This window comes from Ranitomeya variabilis, chromosome 3 (genome assembly GCF_051348905.1).
Source record: "Ranitomeya variabilis isolate aRanVar5 chromosome 3, aRanVar5.hap1, whole genome shotgun sequence".
NCBI classification, from domain to species: domain Eukaryota; kingdom Metazoa; phylum Chordata; class Amphibia; order Anura; family Dendrobatidae; genus Ranitomeya; species Ranitomeya variabilis.
Window position 1 is genome coordinate 27,596,077 of NC_135234.1, and position 23,448 is coordinate 27,619,524.

Below are 23,448 nucleotides of genomic sequence, written 5' to 3' on the forward strand. Positions count from 1 at the left end.
AGTCCCATCATTGGCTATTGTGTTCAAGTGTAAAAAAAAAAACCACATACACACATACAGTACATACTCACCAACAGCTAATCCCCGATGCCCTTGATCACCTGTAAAAAATAAATAAATAAAGTAAACCAGCAGTATACTCCCTGTTCTGATGTAATCCATTTAATAATGAGTGTCCCACGACGATCTCCCGTGGAGAGCTGTCAACCGCTCTCCAGGGGCTCCGGTGATACACTGACGGCAGGTATCATCCCGCATTGTATCACTCCGCCATCAGAGGTCCCTGTCACTTGCGCCACCACTGCATGGGAAAATTGTCACGTAGCAGTGCCGTAAAGTGAGAGCGTAAACCCTCAGTGATAACACTGCAGGAGCCATTGTCTCCTGTCAGTGTGTCACTGAAGACCTATAGAGCAGTCACATCTCCTGATGTGACAGCTCTATAGGGAAGATCGTCGTGGGACACTCGTTATTAAATGGACTATGTCGGACCAGGGAGTATTTGTGTTGGTTTATTATTTTTTACATTTTTTGTAGGAGATTGAGGGCGATGCAGGAATTAGGCGTACAATAAAGATGGCAAACTGTGTAGTGTTTTATTTCATTAAAATACTTTATTATGTCTGTGTGTTTATTAAATCCTTTCACAACTGTAGGATTAGTAATGGATAGGTATCTTATTGACGCCTCTCTATTACTAAGCCGGCTTGATAGCACCTTACAATTCAAAGGTGACATCAACCCCACAAATATTACCCCATATCCCTGCTACAGGGCAGTGGGAAGAGAGAGGCTAAGTGCCGGAATTTGCGCATCTTAGAGATGTGCCATTTCTGGGGCGGCTGTGAGCTGGTGTTGGAACTGGGGGAAATATCCATGGCCCCTTCGTAGGCTATGAATATCAGCCCGCATCTGTCAGCTGTCATTTTTTGGAGGGTCTCCCTATTTTAATAGCCAGTAAAGGCTAAATATACAGCTGCGGGCTGATATTCATAGCCTGGGAAGATGCATGGATATTAACCTTTTCCTAGGCTATAAACATCGGCCCCCAGTTGCTAGCTTTCCCTCTCTGGCGCAGAAAATTGCGAGGGAGCACACGCTATTTTTTTTAAACTTTTTTTTTACATTAAACAGATATTGTTTTAAGGCCGGGGTCACACTAGTGAGAAACTCGCACGAGTCTTGCACCTCAATACCCGGCACTGCCGCTGGCACTCGGGACGGGAGTGTGCGGATGCATGTATTTCTATGCAGCTCAACACTCCGGTCCAAGTGCCGGCGGCAGTGCCGGGTATTGAGGTGCGAGACTCATGCTAGTTTCTCGCAAGTGTGACCCCGGCATAACGCAGATTTTGTGTGTGTGTGTGTGTGTGTGTCTTTATTTAACTGTTTATGTACCATTTTATTATGTTTATTACTAAACATCGGGCTTGGTATTATCTATCTATCTATAGATATATCTATCCATCTATCTATAGTTAGATATAGATAGATATATCTATAGATACACTGGGTTCCAAATTATTATGCAAATAATATTTCCTCATATTTTCTCTAAATTACCTATCTGAATTGCAGTCATTGTTATTTTCCAGTCATCTACTATTCTAGTATAATTGCAATGTTTTGGAACAAACTGCCTATGAAAACAGTATCTTTAAAAAAAAAAAAAATAAACACTCAAAATGCATGTTCCAAATTATTATGCACAGCAGAGTTTTCAACCTTTTTTTTTTATTTTGAACAAAAAAATGGTCAGTTGTGAAGTTATAAGCATTATCAGCTTATTACAAAATGAAATCAAACAGTTTTCAAGTGAAAACTTTATTCTAGGTGATGTTACATTTGCACATAGGACCCCTTGTTCAAAAGAAGCTTCTGAACTCTCTCGTCCATTGAATTTGTCAGTTTTTGGATGGTTTCTGCTTCAGTTGTTTTGCATGTGGACAGAATCCCCTCCCAGAGGTGTTGCTTAGATGTGACCTGCCTCCCGTCGTCATAGACACTCCTTTTGATGATGCTCCAGAGGTTCTCAATGGGGTTGAGGTCGGGGGAAGATGGTGGCCACACCATAAGTTTGTCCTCTTTTATGCCCATAGCAGCCAGAGATGCAGATGTGTTTTTTGCAGCATGAGACGGTGCATTATCATGCATGAAAATGATCTTGCTGCGGAAAGCACGGTTCTTCCTCTTGAACCATCGCAGGAAGTGTTGTTTTAGAAACTCCACATAGATTATGGAGTTCATCTTTACCCCTTCAGGGATCATAAAGGGGCCGACAATCTCTCTCCCCATGATTCCAGCCCAAAACATTACTCCACCTCCACCTTGTTGGCGCCTTAGCCGTGTTTTCATGGGGTGTCCATCAACCAACCATCCTCCACTCCATCCATCTGGACCATCGAGCGTTGCACGGCACTCATCGGTGAACAAAACAGTTTGGAAGTCAGTCTTCATGTATCGTTTGGCCCACTGGAGCCGTTTCTGCTTGTGTGCAGTGGATAGAGGTGGTCGACAGGATGGCTTACGCACAGCTGCAAACCTCTGAAGGACCCTGCATCTTGTTGTTCTGGGGACGTTGGAGGCACCAGCAGCTTCAAAAACTTGTCTGCTGCTATGACAAGGCATTTTTGCAGCTGCTCTTTTAACCTTACGCAATTGCCTGTTGGAAAGAGTCCTCAATTTTTCCTTATCAGCACGCACAAGTGTGTGCTGGGAATCAGATACATACTTCTTGATTGTGCGATGATCACGATGAAGTGTCTTGGCGATGTTGATTGTAGTCATGCCTTGACCTAAATACTCCACAATTTGTTGCTTCTCAGCAGCCGACACATCCTTTTTCTTTCCCATTTTGGCCAAAAATGTAGGCTGCTTAATAATGTGGAACAGCCTTCTTAAGTAGTCTTGCCTTTATTTGGACACACCGGCCAAACTAATGTGCACAGGTATCTGCAATTGCTTTCAGTGATATAAAGAGCCCTGACACACATCACCATCAATGAGTTTAAATGACAAACAAAAGAATTCTAACCTTATCACTCCTAAACTCTTTGTGCAGAATCATTTGGAACACAGTGTAGATGGATAAATATATTTATAGATAGATGGATAGATATAACACTTACATAGCGCTGACTAATCGATTTGCAGTCCCATTCCATCAACCTCGACAGTGGGAGTACTGTTTTTAACAGGACGGCATTGATGGTTCTTCTATTGATTGGCTGGGCGTGATGACAATGGCATCGTGCCAGGCCAGATAATCAAAAGAAGAGATAGGATTCACTTAGCCACCACGCTGCCTACATTCTAAAACAGTAATCATAAAACACAATTCATATGAAAATGCCAAGAGCATATTTATATCAAGCTCTCCCACAATATCAGCAAGATATAAGTACAGTGGAGTACTCCAAATATACAATCAAACACTTAAAAAAACGGAGTAGCAACAAGTCACACTTAATAAATAAAAATTAAATTAATTAAACACAATTAAAGATTAAACAAAATGGACAAAGATACAGTACATACAGTATAAACTGATGGGAAATGAAAGTAGGCAGGGGATGTGGATCGCCCACCAGGGTACTCGGTACCGGGTCCGCTGTCTCACTTAAAGGGGATGTCAAGGTGGCTGTGACCCGGTTCGTGGCCCTGGGCGCGCATGTAAAAGGGGAAAAGTCTTTTAAGGGAAAAATAAAGTCTATGTTCATGACGCCACCTGTGGTTTTCGGTCAGGGTGACCGACGCTGCTTAAAGGGGTCCTCTGGGGTGATGGTATTGGATGGGCCCCCCCCCCAGTAGGGCAGTGGGGTACTCGGTACCGGATCCTTCGGTTCTCGAGGGGGATGTTACGGTGGCTGACCCAGTCCGTGGCCCTAGGGACGTCCGTGTAAATGGGGGAAAGGTCTTTAAAGGGAAAGTGTTCATGACGCCACCTGTGGTATTTGGTCAGGGTGACCGATGCTGCTTTAAGGGGTCCACTGGGGTGATGTTATGGCAGCTAGATGGAATACCTTCCCACAGGTGAAGTGTAACCCCAGGGCTTCCCAGTGTGTAGATGGTGGATGGTGAGAGGCGCAGTGAAGAACGAGGACACAAGGTTGCAGTCTCTTTACCTTTTTACTGAAGGCTTCCGCATCCACAGTCCAGAGCACCAGATCACAGGGTAGGCAGAGTCCAGCCAGTTTGGAGGCAAATCCAGAGTCCCCTTATCCAGGTGGAAATCAGTAGCCTTCCTTTGCGCTTAAGTGTTGTAGTCCCTTACTGCTAAGCTTCTCATAAGGTCCTCACAACTGTTGAAGATGTTACAGATGTTATGTCTCTCTCTGTCCCCCAGATGGATAGGACAAACCCGTATGACTGGTGGCTTGAGGCTGTTTGTAGGGACTCTAGCATGCCCCGGCCTCTGAGGGGTGCCACCGTGCCTCCTGGGTGTAGGTGCAGACAGGTAACATGAAATTAGCTGTCCTGCCGGTCTCTGGAGCAAGGCATAAAGGACTGTTGCTCCCTCGGTGTTCGGTGCTACCGGATTTCTGCGCCTCAGAAGAAGGCAGGCTGCTCCTGGCTGATCTTCCTCTGATATCCTCTCCTTTGCTTTGCTTTCCTTCACACTCTCTGCAATATGTTCTGCTTTCTATCCGTCTGTTTCCTAGGAGTTGCGGCAATTCAGGCCACAGGGCTCCTCTGCCTCCTTTCCCTCTGTCTTCCTGACAGGAACTCAACTCTGAACTCCCTTTTCCTCCAGATCAGGATGTTTTTATAGGGGAGTTCACCTAAAAACAGGCTTAGAGCTCCCCCTTCTGGTCTGGAGTGTGAACATGTTGCATGCATTGTGTTACCTGATAAAGAGATCTCCTTCACTGCCTCCAAACGTAACATCACTCACCCCTAGAGGACAATGATATTACTGCAATGACCAGGACCCTGGGGTGCTGCACTGTGGCAGCTAGATAGTGTAACTTCCCACAGGTGAAGTAGGCTCCCAGGGCCCCTGGTGTATGGCAATGAAGGTGTAAGCCGGTAAATAACAGAGGACACAGGTTTGCAGTCTTTACCTGGTTTACTGATGGCAGTAGTCCTCAGTCCAGAGTTCCAAGTGCAGGGGAGCTGTGGTCCGGCTGGCTTGGAGGCAGTAGGGGACCTCCCAGGTGAGGTCCATAAGCCTTTCCTACTTGTGCTACGTTAGTTGGCAGGGTCCCTGCCACTTGAAGCTTGGTTGCAAAGTCCCCTCTCTCCTGTCCTGAGACAGATGTCTGTCCGATAGGCAGTTTGAGCCTGTTTACAGGATCTCTTTCTTGACCCAGGCTCTCAAGTTACTGCTTCATCCCAGACTTGGTGCAGGTAATTGACTTACAGTCCTATGCCCTCCGGTTCTGATGCGCATCCTAGATGACAACACATCCTCGGGCTCCCGGTACCTGGTTTCTGCGCTCTGGCTCTGAGGGTGTCCTGCCGCTGTTCCCCTGCTGAGCCCCTTTCTCCTCTGTGCTTCTTCCCTCTAAGCTCCTTCACTATTCAACTCTTTCAAAATGCTCAGTCTTCCCAGGGGTTGCAGCTCCTTCTTGGCTACTCATCCATGGAGAAAAAAAAAACATTTCTCCACCTTCTCCGTTCTGACCCATAGGCCGGGGTCGCACTTGCAACTGCAATGCAAGAAACTCGCGCGAGTCTCTCTCCTCAATACCCGGCACTGCCGCCGGCACTCGGGACCGGAGCCTGTAGCTGCATAGAAATACATGCAGCCGCACACTCCGGTCCCGAGTCATTTTACACCCAGGAGCTCTGCTAATGCAGCTGTGCTCCTGACTGTAAAACTTGGTGAATGAATGGAATGCAGGGGAATGTACTGTAGTTACCTCGAGTCGTGGTGATGCACCCTCTGCTGGATGAACTCATATTAACTCGAGCATGGGAAAATATTCTGAAAAGTTCCCACGCTCGAGTTCATGAGTTCATCCAGCAGAGGGCGCATCACCGCGACTCGAGGTAACTACAGTACATTCCCCTGCATTCCATTCATTCCCCAAGTTTTACAGTCAGGAGCACAGCTGCATTAGCAGAGCTCCTGGGTGTAAAATGACTTAACCCCTTCAGATGGATTTACAGCGTTGGACAAGACTGTAACGACGAAAGGTATGGAATATTGTTGTTTGTTTTTTTAACTTTATTTCAGGTGACAAGGCTCTTCAGGTGTATTAAGAGTATAATAAAATATTAAAACACCAAGTGTCTTTATTTCATTAAAATACTTTTTAATAATGTGTGTGTGTTTTATTAACCATTTCGTACTATTGGATTAATAATGGATAGGTGTCCTAATTGACGCCTCTCCATTATTAACCTAGCTTAATGTCACCTTACAATAGCAAGGTAACATTAACCCTTCATTACCCCATATCCCACCACTACACGGGAGTGGGAAGAGAGTGGCCAAGTGCCAGAATAGGGGCATCTTACAGATGTGCCTCTTCTGGGGTGGCTGGGGGCAGATGTTTCTAGCCAGGGGGCCAATAACCATGGACCCTCTCTAGGCTATTAATATCTGCCCTCAGTCACTGGCTTTCCCACTCTGGCGGAGAAAATTGCGCGGGAGCCCACGCCAATTTTTTTCAGGATTTAACCCTTTAATTTAATAGCTAGAGCCCCCAAATTTGACACAAAGACACTTCTTACATTAGTAAAGAGGAATATGTCATAAAAAAGGGATATGAGATGGTTTACTGTATGTAAACCATGTCTCATATCCTGTCGCGTTTGTGAAGGAGATAGGAAAAGCCGGCAATTGAATTACCGGCTTTTATGCTATCTAGCGCTGAATTAAATATAAATATATATATATGTGTGTCTCACTGACATATATATATATATATATATATATACTCTGTATATATGTTTTTAAGAATATTTGAGCCGATGGATCCATGATATGTCCATTTTGCAAGCCTGCGAGAAAAAAATTGCTGTACGGAAGCCATACGGATGACACACGGATAAATTTGTGCGTAAAAATCGCATCCTCGCATTGAATACTGAACAGTGTTTTGGGACAATTACTGCATATTACGGCCGCAAAAAAAAAGGACCGTATTTACTTACACCTAGTGTGACGCCGGCCTAATGAATCGAGATGCGTAAATCAATTTGTAATTAGCATAGCGACATTTATTGTGAATTTCATGAAAAGGTCGGATTAGGTCAGAACTTGAATTTTGGTGGCAGGCGAGCCTCCATTTTGGTTGTCTTTTGAGGTTTAGGAAGGGGGTTATAAAAAATATAAAAAGACATATGAGGGCTTGTGTTTAGTGGACAAGTTGTACTTTTCAATGACATCATTCATTTTACCACATAGTGTGCGGGAAAACGGGAAAAAAATTCCAAGTGCGGTGAAATTGTGAAAAAAAAACCCCACAATTCTGACAATTGTGTTTTGTGGTAAAAAGGACCCGGCAATATGATTGTTTTCATCAATACGATTACGACGATAAAAAAAATATGCAGATTATTCAATATTTTACTGGTAAAAATCAGAAATTTTTGAATGTGTCGTCATTTTCCGAGACCCCTAATGTTTACATTTCACTTTCAGTGGAGCTGCGTGAGGGCTTATTTTTTGTGGGGCAAGACATCGTTTTTTATTTATATTATTTTGGAATAGATATGACATTTTGATCGCTTGTTTCAGCATTTTTGTGGTGTTGAAGTCCCAAAACCTGAAATTTGGGGATTTTTTAATTTTTTTCTCTTTATGGTGTTTACCGATAGGGTTAATTAATTTTATATTTTGATAGATCAGACTTTTACAGACACGGAGACATCACATATATGTATTGTTTATTTTCTCTATTTTTAATACGGGAAAAAGAAAGTGACTTAAACTTTTTTTTTGTACAAAACATTTTTTTACTGTATTTATTAGTCCCCTTAGGGGACTTGAGCCTTACGTCGCCAGATTGCTTGTACTATATACAGTAATATCACAGTATTGCTGCATATAGTAAAAATCACTGTCTCCATTGAAGCCCGGCCACAGGCTGAGTTTCAAGGGAGAGACATATTGACAAGCACGGAGGTCTTCAACAGACCCCTTGCTGTCAAAGCAACCCATCGGTGGCCCTCGATCACATCATGGGCACGCCCCGATGCCGGTGTGCTGTTAATGCGTTTGCCAGATATTGATAGCAGCATTTAACTGGTCAACAATCCATGGCTGCACTCCGCGCCATCACCCTTGGCCGTTAGTTGCAGATCCTGTGTAACACACAGATAGTGATGAGCGAGCATTCTCGCCGCTAGAGCAATATTGGGGTGCTTGGGTACACTTCGAGTAACTCGGGTGCTCAAGCGCCGGGGATTGCCTGCCATACAAACTAATGCCATAGCCAACATGATTTGGCAGACAAGACCCACATGTGTATTGGCTGTCTAACTGCCGCAAAACATACGGAACGGGGACTTGAACATGGCGGTTGAGCCCCTGCGACACTTCCTGAAGTACTGAAGTATCCTGCAAAAGCTGAATTAAGTGGAATACGCTCTGCAGAACTCTGGTGTCCTAGTTAGGTTATTCTGCAGGTAGTCAATATATAAAATACAGATCCCGAATTAGACCAGGCAAAAACAGATAGTCGCTATGTCTGTAGTGACCACATACTGTTAATAACTCATACTTATTCAGTAAGTTATATAGCTGCCATTTATTTATTTTACTCCATTAATGATGGCATCATATTCTACAGCACTTTACAGACATCATCGCTGTCCCCATTGGGACTCACAATCTACATCCCCTGTCTGTATGTCTATGGATGGAGGGAATAAACTGGAGAACCCAGAGGAAACCCACGTAAACACGGGGAGAACATACAAACTCCTTATGGAGCGCCCCCACTGCCGCAGGGCCGAGGGGTACCCGGTACCGGGCCTCTGAGTCTCTGCTCTGGGGTTGTCACGGTGGCTAGACCCGGTCCGTGACCCTGCCGAGGGGCGTCCAGTGAAAGGTGGTGGTAAATGGTGGTGATGTTGCGGTGCCGCGTAGGTCGTAGTAAATAACGAGGACACCAGGTTGCAGTTTCTTTACCTCTTTACTGAAGGTTTTAGAATCCTCAGTCCAGAGCGCTGTCAACAGGGCTGTCTGAGACCGGCCGGTCCAAAGGCACATCAGGAGTTCTCTTTACAGGTGGGAATCAGTGTCTACCTTCTAGCGCTGTGTATTGTAGTCCTTCCCTGCTGAGCTCCCGGGATAGTCCTCACAACTGATTCTGTTTGTCTCTGATGTTGGATCTCTCCGTCCCCCAGATGATATGGTAGGACGCACCCGTATGACGGGGTAGGCCTGGAGTTCTTCCGGGACCCTAGAGTCGCCCCACTCCCACAGCTGCCTCCGGTGTCTGCTTAGGTGATTTGTGTGGGACAGCCAACTTAGAATTGGCTGTCCGGCCGTGGTTTGCAGTAGTACTTAGAGTCTCTTACTTGCTCGGCGTTCCGGCCACCGACTGTTTGCGCCTCAGAAGGATGTTGCCTCGGTCTAACAGCACGACTCCTTCTGGTCCTAATTCCTCTTTACTGTATTCCCGTTGTTCACTGGTTAGTTCTGCTCTTAGGAGTCTGCCAGGATCCCATCCCTGACAGGTCCTCTCACCAGCTCTTCCCAGTTACTTCTCACTGTCTTCCTGTCCAACCCCCAGTTTTACCAGAGTGTGAGGAGTGGCCTACTAGATAGAACCACCCCCCCTGGTGGCCGGAGTGTGAAGTGTAGTGTGAGTGTTACCTGGTCAGAGAAACTCCTTTAGTGCAATCAGACGTAACATCACTCCCCTTAGTGGCAGAGCGACATTACTGCAACGACCAGGACTCTGGGGCGCTGCACTTACAGATGTTGACCTTGTTGGAATTTTAACCCAGGACCCCAATGCTGCAAGGTCACCATGCTGCCCACATAGTCTTCCTTCTCTCTTTTTTTTCCCCTTGTCTATTTTAGCATGATTTAAAAAAATCTACAATATTTATTTTTCAATCCTTCCCAAAAAAAGAGTACAACTAAATGAATTAGTGTTATGTACGGTGTGATTAAAATATACGGCTTGTACCACAAAAACTCCTTTCTATGGCTACCTCCACTACCGCTCCATTCAGATTCCTTTTTCACTGTGTTCGGGCAGGAAGGAGATATGTACATAGTGATTGGGATCAAAATGGTGGGATCACTAGTGAACATTTATCACATATACAATTATCAAATATACAATTTGTTTGCCTAGTGTGAAAGTTGCTTTCTCCTGAATTTATCATTTTTTTCCTTTTGTTTTTACACTTCTCCATTCCTGATCTATAGCCCCCTTTTCCCGATATATAAATCTAGTCTTGTTAGCCAACTGGGTGTGGTCTTCAATAAAAGAGTAGATAACCACACCTAATTGCATAAATAGACCAGGTTTACATAAAAGGAAGAAGGGATCATATCTCAGGAACCGAGAGGCGCAGGAACAAAAGAAAAACAATGCTGGATTCAGTAGAACAGCAGCATTTACATCGGGTAAAAAAAAAATACATATTTATGGCAAGTGACAGATCAGATTAAAGCAATAATAATTTGTGTAGCTAAACTAAAGTTATGCGCTAAGTTCTCACCTCTTAATATTTCAGAATAAATATACTTATTGCTTCAGTATAACACAGAGTCTTCACATTGCAGTTGTCAATGAGATGAGACAAGAAAAGGACGTGTACGAGAATCAGTATCGAGGCCGCGAGCTCATCGGATTCATCAACTACAATAAATTTGAGGACATTATGAGGAAACATATAGTGATGTTTGAGGAGCCGGCTCTAAATCTGCTGCACAACGTCACTGGTAAGATGATTCTGTGACGGAAATTACACCTGAGAATATTACACTTATGAACTAAAGAAGGAATTTGGCAAAAGCTCTGGATGCAAAATGTCCTCCTATCCTTTTGTGTATATAGCTCCTTTGCACAATTAACAGTAGATGTGATGAGGATGACGCGAACATGAGGACAGTGATTCTTCTTATGTTGGAGGTCTTCAATAGCATTAATCGAAATCTCCAACACGGCCCCCAACAATAACGGGTCTTCAATATTATTTGTATTGTCACATGGGCCAAAGGATACTTTTTGGACCCCTAAGCTCCATGTCCAAGGAACGACTGTGCAGCAACCTAGGTATGCGGCTGCTGCAGTGATGTCGCCTTTCTTTCGAGGAGGGTGATGTCACACTTGAAGGCAAGGGGGATCATCTCTATCAGGTAAGGCACACACATTCAACACATCTGAATCTAGGCCAGGAGATAGAGCTCTGAACCCGGACTCAGGGGAGCGTCCCTTAGACTTTGTGTCCTCCTAGAGGAGGAGCCAGCCAGTTGAGGAGAGGAGAGAGAAAGGACATCTGGAACAGACGTGGGGTCCGAGCTGCCACGAAGGAGCTGCTACCCCTGGAAAGAGAAGCAGAAGGAGTGGAATGATAGTGGGGCTTAGAGCGAAGGGCTCAGGAGGGGAACAGCGGAAGGACACCCTGAGAGCCAGAGCGCAGAAGCTGGGTACCGGAAGCCCGATGACGTGTTGTTCTCTAGGACGCACGTCAGAACCGGAGGGCATAGGACTTTATGTGAATTACCTGCAACAAGTCTGAGGTGAAACAGTAAACGTGAGAGCCAGGTCATCTGAGAGATCCTGTAAACAGGCTCAAACTGCCTATCGTACAGACAGCTGTCTTAGGACAGGAGAGAGAGGACCCTGCCAGTAAGCATTAAGCAGCAGGGACCTCGCCATCTAGCGCAAGTAGGAAAGGCTGATGGACCTCACCTGGAAGTGGGATCCCTTATTGCCTACTGCTACCATCAGTAAACCAGGTAAAAGACTGCAGACCTGTGTCCTCTCTTATTCATTGGCTACACCATCATTGCCACACACTTGGGAAGCCCTGGGGACATACTTCACCTGTGAGAAGTTACACCATCTAGCTGTTATACCATCACCCCAGAGGACCCCTTTAAAGCAGCGTCCGTCACCCTGACCGAATACCACAGGTGGCGTCACGAACAATAGACTTTATTTCCCTTTTAAAGACCCTTCCCCTTTTACATGGGCGCCCAGGACCACGGACCGGGTCGCAGCCACTGTGACATCCCCTTTAAGTGAGACACTGGACCCGGTACCAAGTACCCAGCTGCCCTGGCGGGCGTTCCATTTTTGGCATCACGAACAGGATGGACCGACCCAGCAAACTGGGTCATGTGCGCCTTAGAGACTGTGATTTACTAAGAGACTGTGTACTGTAAAATTGCGACAAAACTGCCACCATTATTATTATTGCACCATGTGGGGTGCAGGAGGAAATGGGCACGTTGTCGTGGGTGGCACCTGGAGAAACGGCGTGAAAACTATGGCCGCCCCTCATCAGTACTACTATGTCCGAGAAATATGCCCATCAACAAGAGAGGTCCGCCTCCTTGTCTGGGATGGCGGAGAGAAGAAACAGGACCGCCCACGAAGACGGGCGTGATACTGCAAAACCGCGGGAACTAACACCAAGGAGGAAGAACTGGAAATCAACATGGCGGGGGGTGGTGAGCGGACCCCGGAGCGTGGGATGGAGAAAGAGGACTGTCCCAACCGGGACCTGCAAGAACTGCACCCATCGCCGCTGATGAATCTGGACCTCCTGCGGAAGGAAAAAGAAGAACTCACCTGGCAGCTCGTGCAGATGCAGATGGAAGCTGTGCTCTGATGGAAGAAGACCATCATCGTGAGCCTCACCAGACATCCGTCGGCAGCCTCGTCTGGTCCGGAGCAGGAAAGAAGTTCCGGCGCTACAGAGCAAGAAAGAGCGGCGCTGCGGAAAAAGATGGTGGTGCCACCGAAAGACCTGCAGCCTGCACCTGTGACCCCAGCGGAGCCGGAAAGCAAGATGCTGTGGGAGAAGACAACAACACCGCGGCCTATCCAGCGACTGCAGCTTCAGCAGTGGAGCAGACCGGCACCAGAGGGACCGCATCTGAAGCAGGTATGAAGAACGACCATTCCCCGGTGACCGACCTCGCTCCAGTGACTGAAAATCCAACCAGGAGCAAAAAAAGTACCAACTGGGATTAGTTTTATTGATGATTCAATATTTTTTTTCTACTTCTTCTAAAACAAAATATGATATTACAGGGATTTCCCGACTATATTTTCAACTAAGAAAATGGCCACGATGTAAAAATGCTTAAAGAGTAACCGTCATTTTAATTTTAATTTCATAAATCTAGAGAACATATTAAAATTAGAAACTTTGTCATTTATCTTATCAGAAAAATCCACTTGTTTCTCCTCCTGGACTGATATTTCACTTCAGATGTAAAATCTGTGTTCAGTGAAGACAGATTTTCCCATTACTGATATGGGAGATGACAGTTGGTGCTTTTAACCCCTTTCTGACATTGGACGTCGGTGGTCATACGGGCCCACCCCACCTCGACGGGATAGTACGCCCAGCGCGATCGGCGGCGCTCACGGGGGGAGCGCGGCCGATCGCGGCCGAGTGTCAGCTGACTATCGCAGCTGACATCCGGCACTATGTGCCAGGAGTGGTCACGGACCGCCCCAGCACATTAACCCCCGGCACACCGCGATCAAACATGATCGCGGTGTGCCGGCGGTACAGGGAAGCATCACGCAGGGAGGGGGCTCCCTGCGTGCTTCCCTGAGACCCCCGGAGCAACGCAATGTGATCGCGTTGCTGCGAGGGTCTCTTACCTCCTCTTTGCTGCAGGTGCCCGGATCCAAGATGGCCGCGGCATCCGGGTCCTGCAGGGAGGGAGGTGGCTTACCAAGTGCCTGCTCAGAGCAAGCGCTTGGTAAGCCTGCAGCACTGTAAGTCAGATCGCCGATCTGACAGAGTGCTGTGCAAACTGTCAGATCAGCGATCAGTGATGCCCCCCCTGAGACAAAGTAAAAAAGTAAAAAAAAAATTTCCACATGTGTAAAAAAAAAAAAAAAAAATTCCTAAATAAAGAAAAAAAAATAAATATTATTCCCATAAATACATTTCTTTATCTAAATAATAAAAAAAAACCAAAAAAGTACACATATTTAGTATCGCCGCGTCCGTAACGACCCCACCTATAAAACTATATCACTAGTTAACCCCTTCAGTCAACACCGTAGGGGAAAAAAAAAAACAAGGCAAAAAACAACGCTTTATTATCATACCGCCGAACAAAAAGTGGAATAACACGCGAACAAAAAAGACGGATATAAATAACCATGGTACCGCTGAAAACGTCATCTTGTCCTGCAAAAAACGAGTCACCATACAGCGTCATCAAAGAAAAAATAAAAAAGTTATAGTCCTCAGAGTAAAGCGATTCCAAAATAATTATTTATTCTATAAAATAGTCTTTATCGTATAAAAGCACCAAAGCATAAAAAAATGATATAAATGAGGTATCGCTGTAATCGTACTGACCCAAAAAATAAAACTGCTTTATCAATTTTACCAAATGTGGAACGGTATAAACGCCTCCCCCAAAAGAAATTCATGAATAGCTGTTTTTTTGTAATTCTGCCTCACAAAAATCGGAATAAAAAGCGATCAAAAACTGTCACATGTCCGAAAATGTTACCAATAAAAACGTAAACTCGTCCCGCAAAAAACAAGACCTCACATGACTCTGTGGACCAAAATATGGAAATATTATAGGTCTCAAAATGTGGAGACGCAAAAACTTTTTTGCTATAAAAAGCGTCTTTTAGTGTGTGACGGCTGCCAATCATAAAAATCCGCTATAAAAAATGCTATAAAAGTAAATCAAACCCCCCTTCATCACCCCCTTAGTTAGGGAAAAATAATAAAATTAAAAAAAATCTATTTATTTCCATTTTCCCATTAGGGCTAGGGTTAGGGCTAGGGTTAGGATTAGGGCTAGGGTTAGGGTTAGGGCTAGGGTTAGGACTAGGGTTAAGGCTAGGGTTAGGGCTAGGGTTAGGGTTGGGGCTAGGGTTGGAGCTAAAGTTAGGGTTAGGGTTGGGGCTAAAGTTAGGGTTAGGGTTTGGATTACATTTACGGTTGGGATTAGGGTTGAGATTAGAGTTAGCGGTGTGTCAGGGTTAGGGGTGTGGTTAGGGTTACCGTTGGGATTAGGGTTAGGGGTGTGTTTGGATTAGGGTTTCAGTTAGAATTGGGGAGTTTCCACTGTTTAGGCACATCAGGGGCTCTCCAAACGTGACATGGCGTCCGATCTCAATTCCAGCCAATTGTGCATTGAAAAAGTAAAACAGTGCTCCTTCCCTTCCGAGCTTTCCCGTGCGCCCAAACAGGGGTTTACCCCAACATATGGGGCATCAGCGTACTCGGGACAAATTGGACAACAACTTTTGGGGTCCAAGTTCTCTTGTTACCCTTGGGAAAATATAAATTTGAGGGGCTAAAAATCTTTTTTGTGGGAAAAAAGATTTTTTATTTTCACGGCTCTGCGTTGTAAACTGTAGTGAAACACTTGGGGGTTCAAAGTTCTCACAACACATCTAGATAAGTTCCTTGGGAGGTCTAGTTTCCATATGGGGTCACTTTTGGGGGTTTCTACTGTTTGGGTGCATCAGGGGCTCTGCAAATGCAACGTGACGCCTGCAGACCAATCCATCTAAGTCTGCATTCCAAACGGCGCTCCTTCCCTTCCGAGCTCTGCCATGCGCCCAAACAGTGGTTCCCCCCCACATATGGGGTATCAGCGCACTCAGGACAAATTGGACAACAAAGTTTGGGGTCCAATTTCTCCTGTTACCCTTGGGAAAATACAAAACTGGGGGCTAAAAAATAATTTTTGTGGAAAAAAACCCATTTTTTATTTTCACGGCTCTGCGTTATAAACTGTAGTGAAACACTTGGGGGTTCATAGTTCTCACAACACATCTAGATAAGTTCCTTTGGAGGTCTAGTTTCCAATATGGGGTCACTTGGGGGGTTTGTACTGTTTGAGTACATCAGGGGCTCTGCAAATGCAACGTGATGCCTGCAGACCAATCCATCTAAGTCTGCATTCCAAATGGCGCTCCTTCCCTCCCGAGCTCTGCCATGCGCCCAAACAGTGGTTCCCTCCCACATATGGGGTATCATCATACTCAGGACAAATTGGACAACAACTTTTGGGGTCCAATTTCTCCTGTTACCCTTGGGAAAATACAAAACTGGGGGCTAAAAAATCATTTTTGTGGAAAAAAATATTTTTATTTTCACGGCTCTGCGTTATATACTGTAGTGAAACACTTGGGGGTTCAAAGTTCTCACAACACATCTAGATAAGTTCCGTGGGGGGTCTAGTTTCCAATATGGGGTCACTTGTGGGGGGTTTCTACTGTTTGGGTACATCAGGGGCTCTGCAAATGCAACGTGACGCCTGCAAACCAATTCATCTAAGTCTGCATTCCAAATGGCGCTCCTTCCCTCCCGAGCTCTGCCATGCGCCCAAACAGTGGTTCCCCCCACATATGGGGTATCAGCGTACTCAGGACAAATTGGACAACAACTTTTGGGGTCCAATTTATCCTGTTACCCTTGTGAAAATACAAAACTGGGGGCTAAAATATCATTTTTGTGAAAAAAAAGAATTTTTATTTTCACGGCTCTGCGTTATAAACTGTAGTGAAACACTTGGGGGATCAAAGCTCTCAAAACTCTTCTAGATAAGTTCCTTAGGGGGTCTTCTTTCCAAAATGGTGTCACTTGTGGGGGGTTTCAATGTTTAGGCACATTAGGGGCTCTCCAAACGCAACATGGCGTTCCATCTCAATTCCAGTCAATTTTGCATTGAAAAGTCAAATGGCGCTCCTTCCCTTCCGAGCTCTGCCCTGCGCCCAAACAGTGGTTTACCCCCACATATGGAGTATCAGCGTACTCAGCACAAATTGTACAACAACTTTTGGGGTCCATTTTCTCCTGTTACCCTTGGTAAAATAAAACAAATTGGAGCTGAAATAAATTTTGTGTAAAAAAAATGTAAATGTTAATTTTTATTTAAACATTCCAAAAATTCCTGTGAAACACCTGAAGGGTTAATAAACTTCTTGAATGTGGTTTTGAGTACCTTGAGGGGTGCAGTTTTTAGAATGGTGTCACACTTGGGTATTTTCTATCATATAGACCCCTCAAAATGACTTCAAATGAGATGTGGTCCCTAAAAAAAATGGTGTTGTAAAAATGAGAAATTGCTGGTCAACTTTTAACCCTTATAACTCCCTAACAAAAAAAAATTTTGGTTCCTAAATTGTTCTGATGTAAAGTAGACATGTGGGAAATGTTACTTATTAAGTATTTTGTGTGACATATGTCTGTGATTTAAAGGCATAAAAATTCAAAGTTGGAAAATTGCGAAAATTTTCAAAATTTCTTTTTTTTTCACAAATAAACGCAAGTTATATCGAAGAAATTTTACCACTACCATGAAGTACAATATGTCAAGAGAAAACAGGGTTAAAATTCTATGGAGAGGGAGGAGCTAGAGGCAGACACAGACATTCTATGCAGAGGGAGGAGCTAGAGGCAGACACAGACATTCTATGCAGAGGGAGGAGCTAGAGGCAGACATAGACATTCTATGGAGAGGGAGGAGCTAGTTGCAGACACAGGCATTCTATGGAGAGGGAGGAGCTAGAGGCAGACACAGACATTCTATGGAGAGGGAGAAGCTAGATGCAGACACAGGCATTCTATGGAGAGGGAGGAGCTAGAGGCAGACACAGACATTCTATGGAGAGGGAGGAGCTAGTTGCAGACACAGACATTCTATGGAGAGGGAGGAGCTAGATGCAGACACAGGCATTCTATGCAGAGGGAGGAGCTAGAGGCAGACACAGACATTCTATGCAGAGGGAGGAGCTAGAGGCAGACATAGACATTCTATGGAGAGGGAGGAGCTAGATGCAGACACAGGCATTCTATGGAGAGGAGGAGCTAGTTGCAGACACAGGCATTCTATGGAGAGGGAGGAGCTAGAGGCAGACACAGACATTCTATGGAGAGGGAGAAGCTAGATGCAGACACAGGCATTCTATGGAGAGGGAGGAGCTAGAGGCAGACACAGACATTCTATGGAGAGGGAGGAGCTAGTTGCAGACACAGACATTCTATGGAGAGGGAGGAGCTAGAGGCAGACACAGACATTCTATGGAGAGGGAGAAGCTAGATGCAGACACAGGCATTCTATGGAGAGGGAGGAGCTAGAGGCAGACACAGACATTCTATGGAGAGGGAGGAGCTAGTTGCAGACAACAGACATTCTATGGAGAGGGAGGAGCTAGATGCAGACACAGGCATACTATGGAGAGGGAGGAGCTAGATGCAGACACAGGCATTCTATGGAGAGGGAGGAGCTAGAGGCAGACACAGACATTCTATGGAGAGGGAGGAGCTAGTTGCAGACACAGACATTCTATGGAGAGGGAGGAGCTAGATGCAGACACAGACATTCTATGGAGAGGGAGGAGCTAGTTGCAGACACAGACATTCTATGGAGAGGGAGGAGCTAGTTGCAGATACAGACATTCTATGGAGAGGGAGGAGCTAGAGGCAAACACAGGCATACTATGGAAAGGGAGGAGCTAGAGGCAGACACAGGCATACTATGGAGAGGGAGGAGCTAGAGGCAGACACAGACATTCTATGGAGGGGAGGAGCTAGAGGCAGACACAGGCATACTATGGAGAGGGAGGAGCTAGAGGCAGACACAGGCATACTATGGAGAGGGAGGAGCTAGTTGCAGACACAGACATTCTATGGAGAGGGAGGAGCTAGAGGCAAACACAGGCATACTATGGAGAGGGAGGAGCTAGAGGCAGACACAGACAATCTATGGAGAGGGAGGAGCTAGAGGCAGATACAGACATTCTATGGAGGGGAGAAGCTAGGGGCAGACACAGACATTCTATGGAGGGAAGGAGCTAGAGGCAGACACAGACATTCTATGGAGGGGAAGGGTTAGAGGATCACACAGACATTCTATGGAGGGGAGGAGCTAGAGGCAGACACAAACCTTCTATGGAGGGGAGGAGCTAGAGGAACACAGACATTCTATGAAGGGGAGGAGCTAGAGGTAGACACAGACATTCCATGGAGGGGAGGAGCTAGAGGCAGACACAAACCTTCTATGGAGGGGAGGAGCTAGAGGCAGACACAAACCTTCTATGGAGGGGAGGAGCTAGAGGCAGACACAGACATTCTATGGAGAGTGAGTTCTCCATACAGCTTCATGAGCACCAACTGTCATTTCCTAACCCATTAATAAGAAAATTCACTGAAGACAGATTTTACCTGTGAATTGTGAATTTTGTGAATTTTTGTTAATGAAAGATCAGTCCAGAAGGAGAAGGAAGCAGATTTCTCTGATACAAAGTTTATTTTCATGCGTATTATTGACAATATCTTTTTTTCATATTTTGAAGCTTCCTCCTGGCTAAAAATCTGGTTGAGCAAACTTAACGGTTTAGCATTTGGATGGAAAGTTAAAAAATGTTCTTATTCGAAAATCGAGTGCACAACTTTCAAGTGATAAATATCCATTTTATTATTCTAGAACTCGTCCAGAAACGTTTTAAAGACGTAGCTTCTACACGTTTTACTCAGTTCGAGAAGCTTTCCTACGCTGCCACAGTAAGGTTTATAGAAATTGTGTTGTCTACCTTAAAAATATATATTTTTGCATCAAGTTTTACTTCTGAGATAAAGAGGTTTTCTGGGCTGAATGTAAATTTTTGCAATCATTTTATGTGACTACAAAATCCTGAATCCTAACAATGTGCAATATGCACACTGTCAGGGTTCCCCTTTATTGCCTGCTATGTCAGTTGTGACATGACTTCCTTTATGTAAGCAACTTTTCCTGCTTCACTCGATGTTTTGGGACAAGTTGATAAGCAGCCATAAAAGGGCAATCCTGACAGTTTGCATGTCGCACACTGTTAAGATTAGACAATCTGAAGTTACATGCAGAAGCCTAGAATTTTTTTGTTAATAGAAGAAAGGATTGGAGGATTATTTGCTCATAGAATCCTAGAATCTTAGAGTTGGAAGGGACCTCCAGGGTCATCGTGTCCAACCCCCTGCTCAATGCAGGATTCACTAAAACATCTCAGACAGATTTCTGTCCAACCTCTGCTTGAAGACTTCTATTGAAGGAGGACTAGTCACCATCTCTCGTGGCAGCCTGTTCCACTCATTGATCACCCTCGCTGTCAAAAAGTTTTTTCTATTATCTAATCTGTATATTCTCCCTTTCAGTTTCATTCCATTGCTTCTCATGTTTCCATGTGCAAATGAGAATAAGGATGATCCCGCTACACTGTGACAGCCCTTCAGATATTTGTAGACCGCTATTTAGTCTTCTCTTAGCTTTCTTTTTTCCAAGCTAAACATTCACAGATCCTTTACCCGTTCCTCATAGGACATACTTTGCAGTCCGTTCACCATCCTGGCAGCTCTTCTCTGAACTTGCTCCAGTTTTTCAATGTCTTTTTTTAAGTGTGGTGCCCAGAACTGGACACAGTATTCCAGATGAGGTCTGACCAAGGAGGAGTAGAGGGGGATCATTACTTCACATGATCTAGACTCTATGCTTCTCTTAATACATCCTAGAACTGTGTTTGCCTTATTTGCTGCTGCATCACATTGTTGTCTCCTGTGCATTCTGTGATCTATTAGAATACCCACGTCTTTTTCACACGTGTTCCTCCCATTCTGTAGATGTATTTTTCGTTTTTCTTGCCCAGAAGTAGAATCTTGCACTTCTCCATTAAATACCATTCTATTAGTCTCTGCCCATTGTTCAAGCTTACCTAGATCCTTCTGAAACCTTTCTCTGTCTTCTCTAGTGTTAGCTGTCCCTACTAGCTTTGCATCTTCTGCAAATTTGATTAGTTTACTTTCAGTTATCTAGATCATTTATAGAAATATTGAACAACACTGGGGCCAGGACAGAGACTTGTGGTGCCCCAATTGAAACACTCTTCCAATTGGATATGCAACCATTTGTGAATCCACCTAACCACAGCTTTGTCAATCCCATACTTGGCCATTTTTTCAATAAGGATAGTATGAGATATGCTCAGATTCTTCATCATTCATTTCCACTTATCTTTCATATTTGCATTCTCTTTTCTTCTGTGTTCCAAGCATAAAATTGAAGATATTTCTCACAAGCAGAAAAAAGACGCAGAGACGGCAATCACGTTACAATTCGAAATGGAGAAAATCATTTATTGTCAGGACACTCTGTACTGTGAGGCCTTCTCAGTTTTAAAATCTACAGAGAAAGATCAGATCCTGCATGACCTGAGGCAGCTGACAATAAAGGATGCGTCCTGCCATTTGGAATCTTATTTTAAGGTGAGTCACTAATGTACGGGATGGTATAGCATAAGATATCTACAAATATCAGTACGGCCGCAGAAGTCATCTCTTAGAAATGTTAGAAGAGGGAAAATCTATTTTTCTTTTGTTGGGGCTTTCACCTTCCTATGGATCCTCGTGTTAAGTGGATCTACTATGGGTTGGATCCACTATAGGATCTGGAGCCACACCTTAGGCTATAGGTTGAACTTGATGGATTTAGGTCTACCTTCAACCTTAAAAACAATGAAAGCTATAAAACTATGAAAGAAGAGGCAGCACGGATCCAAAGAAGGTTCAGAGTGACAAAGTGGAACAGTTGAGGGCCATCCTAATTTAATTTTTTTTAACCCTTCAGCCTTTAATAAGCTGCCATTTTGCTGGATTCATCCAGAACAAAATCAAAGGATGATTCCCATTTTTTTTTTGTTTGTAATTTTTGCGCTTTCTTCCTCTTCCAGAACACCACCACTCGTTTGGCTAATCAAGTCCCTCTGATTATTCAGTATCACATCCTATATCAGTTCAGGAAGAAATTACACTATGAAATGATCCGCCTGCTGGAAGAACGAAACCAAACTGACCTCCTAGAAGAAAGTGACGGTCTGTCCGGAGACAGAAAGAGGCTGAAGGATCAGATTCGGCGGCTCAAGATGGCCCGGGAGCGTTTACAAAGATTTTCACTTAGCAACTGAAAAACACATTTTTAAGAACTTTTTTTTTTCTTAGCACTATTTTATCTGAAGATTTTATTATAATTATGTGAGTTAAAAGGGGAAATCCGTCCTGATTTTTTAACAAGAAAAACCGTCCCAGTGTGATTTAAAAGTAAGAAAAAAATACCTATTCTCACTTATTGATCCATGGCTTCATTGTGCTGTTCCAGTCAAGCGCAAATTTCAGTCCATTCTTCATTTAAAAGAAGGGTGGTGAACCCTTCAAACTTTTTGAAGAATGATTGGTCGAAAGGCTTATAAGGCTGTTATGCTCTTAATAAATTTCTAAACATTTTACAGCTTTTTTCAGTTTTGCACTAGCTTGATTAAATGCCGCGGTTTAACAGGGTCAACCACATCACACATTTACTATGGCTTACGCAAAAAAATTAGAGTAAATTTTAGCTTCATTTCATTTTATCTTGCATGCACAACCCAAATATGTAACAAATTTATTAAGAGCTGTGCAATAAATTTCTCATCTGTCACTCCAATGTTTTTTTTTTTACTGACATATGTTTTCCAGATTTTTTTACTTATTTTTCTTACTCATTGCTGTATCACGTTATCCAGTAAACTGAATTAAGGAAAGGTCATTGCTTCCCTGATGATTTCAGAATTCTTGTGACTAAATACAGAGTTACTTACACAAATAATATTCAAATTATTGCAAAAATTGCTAATATATCATTCACAGAAAACATTTGCACACTATTATACTACTGAAATATTGTTGTATATTACCAAGGTTGTAACACATTAAACATAGCTCCCAACCGTCCCTCATTGTGCGGGAGTGTCCCGGATTTCATGCTTTGCCCCGCTGTCCAGCGCAGGACGCTCTCATCCCGGACACAGCAGGAGAAACTCCGTCACACCCCCTTTTGTTAGGCCACGCCCCTTCCCCTTCGTATGTTCCTGAGTCTCCCAGCGTCACTGTTCAGAGAGGGAGAGAGAGGGGGACACTTCTAGTTTGAGCATAGCTCCTTTGAGGTACATGGAATGAGTGGGGCTGAGCAGGGAGGGACGGACACACTCACAGCCTCCCTGTTTGCCTTGGCTGCTCAGTGCTCACTGCTGTGTTATTGCAGAGCGACAGATGCAGATCAGTGAGTAGTCGATGATGCCTTGTGTGGGGTCAGGTGTACAGTGTGGATGTAGCAGAGCCGTGTGTGTGTGCGAGGTGTATGGAGCAGAGCCGTGTGTGTGTGCGAGGTGTATGGAGCGGAGCCGTGTGTGTACGAGGTGTATGGAGCGGAGCCGTGTGTGTGCGAGGTGTATGGAGCGGAGCAATGTGTGTACGAGGTGGATTTAGCAGAGCCGTGTGTGTGCGAGGTGTATGGAGCGG

General features: G+C 44.5%; 1 protein-coding gene across 2 annotated transcripts in view; it reads left to right on the top strand.

Moving 5' to 3' along the window:
• Positions 1 to 22,804, top strand: part of LOC143815041 (interferon-induced GTP-binding protein Mx1-like) — a 65,205-nt gene extending 42,401 nt beyond the window's left edge. For both annotated transcript variants that reach the window (XM_077293850.1, XM_077293851.1), the window contains exons 13-16: positions 10,700 to 10,858; positions 19,574 to 19,650; positions 21,169 to 21,381; positions 21,846 to 22,804. In XM_077293850.1, the coding sequence (XP_077149965.1) occupies positions 10,700 to 10,858; positions 19,574 to 19,650; positions 21,169 to 21,381; positions 21,846 to 22,079 (683 nt within the window). In that variant the 3' untranslated portion in view covers positions 22,080 to 22,804. The remainder of the gene's footprint in view (positions 1 to 10,699; positions 10,859 to 19,573; positions 19,651 to 21,168; positions 21,382 to 21,845) is intronic.
• Positions 22,805 to 23,448: the final 644 nt, after the last annotated feature.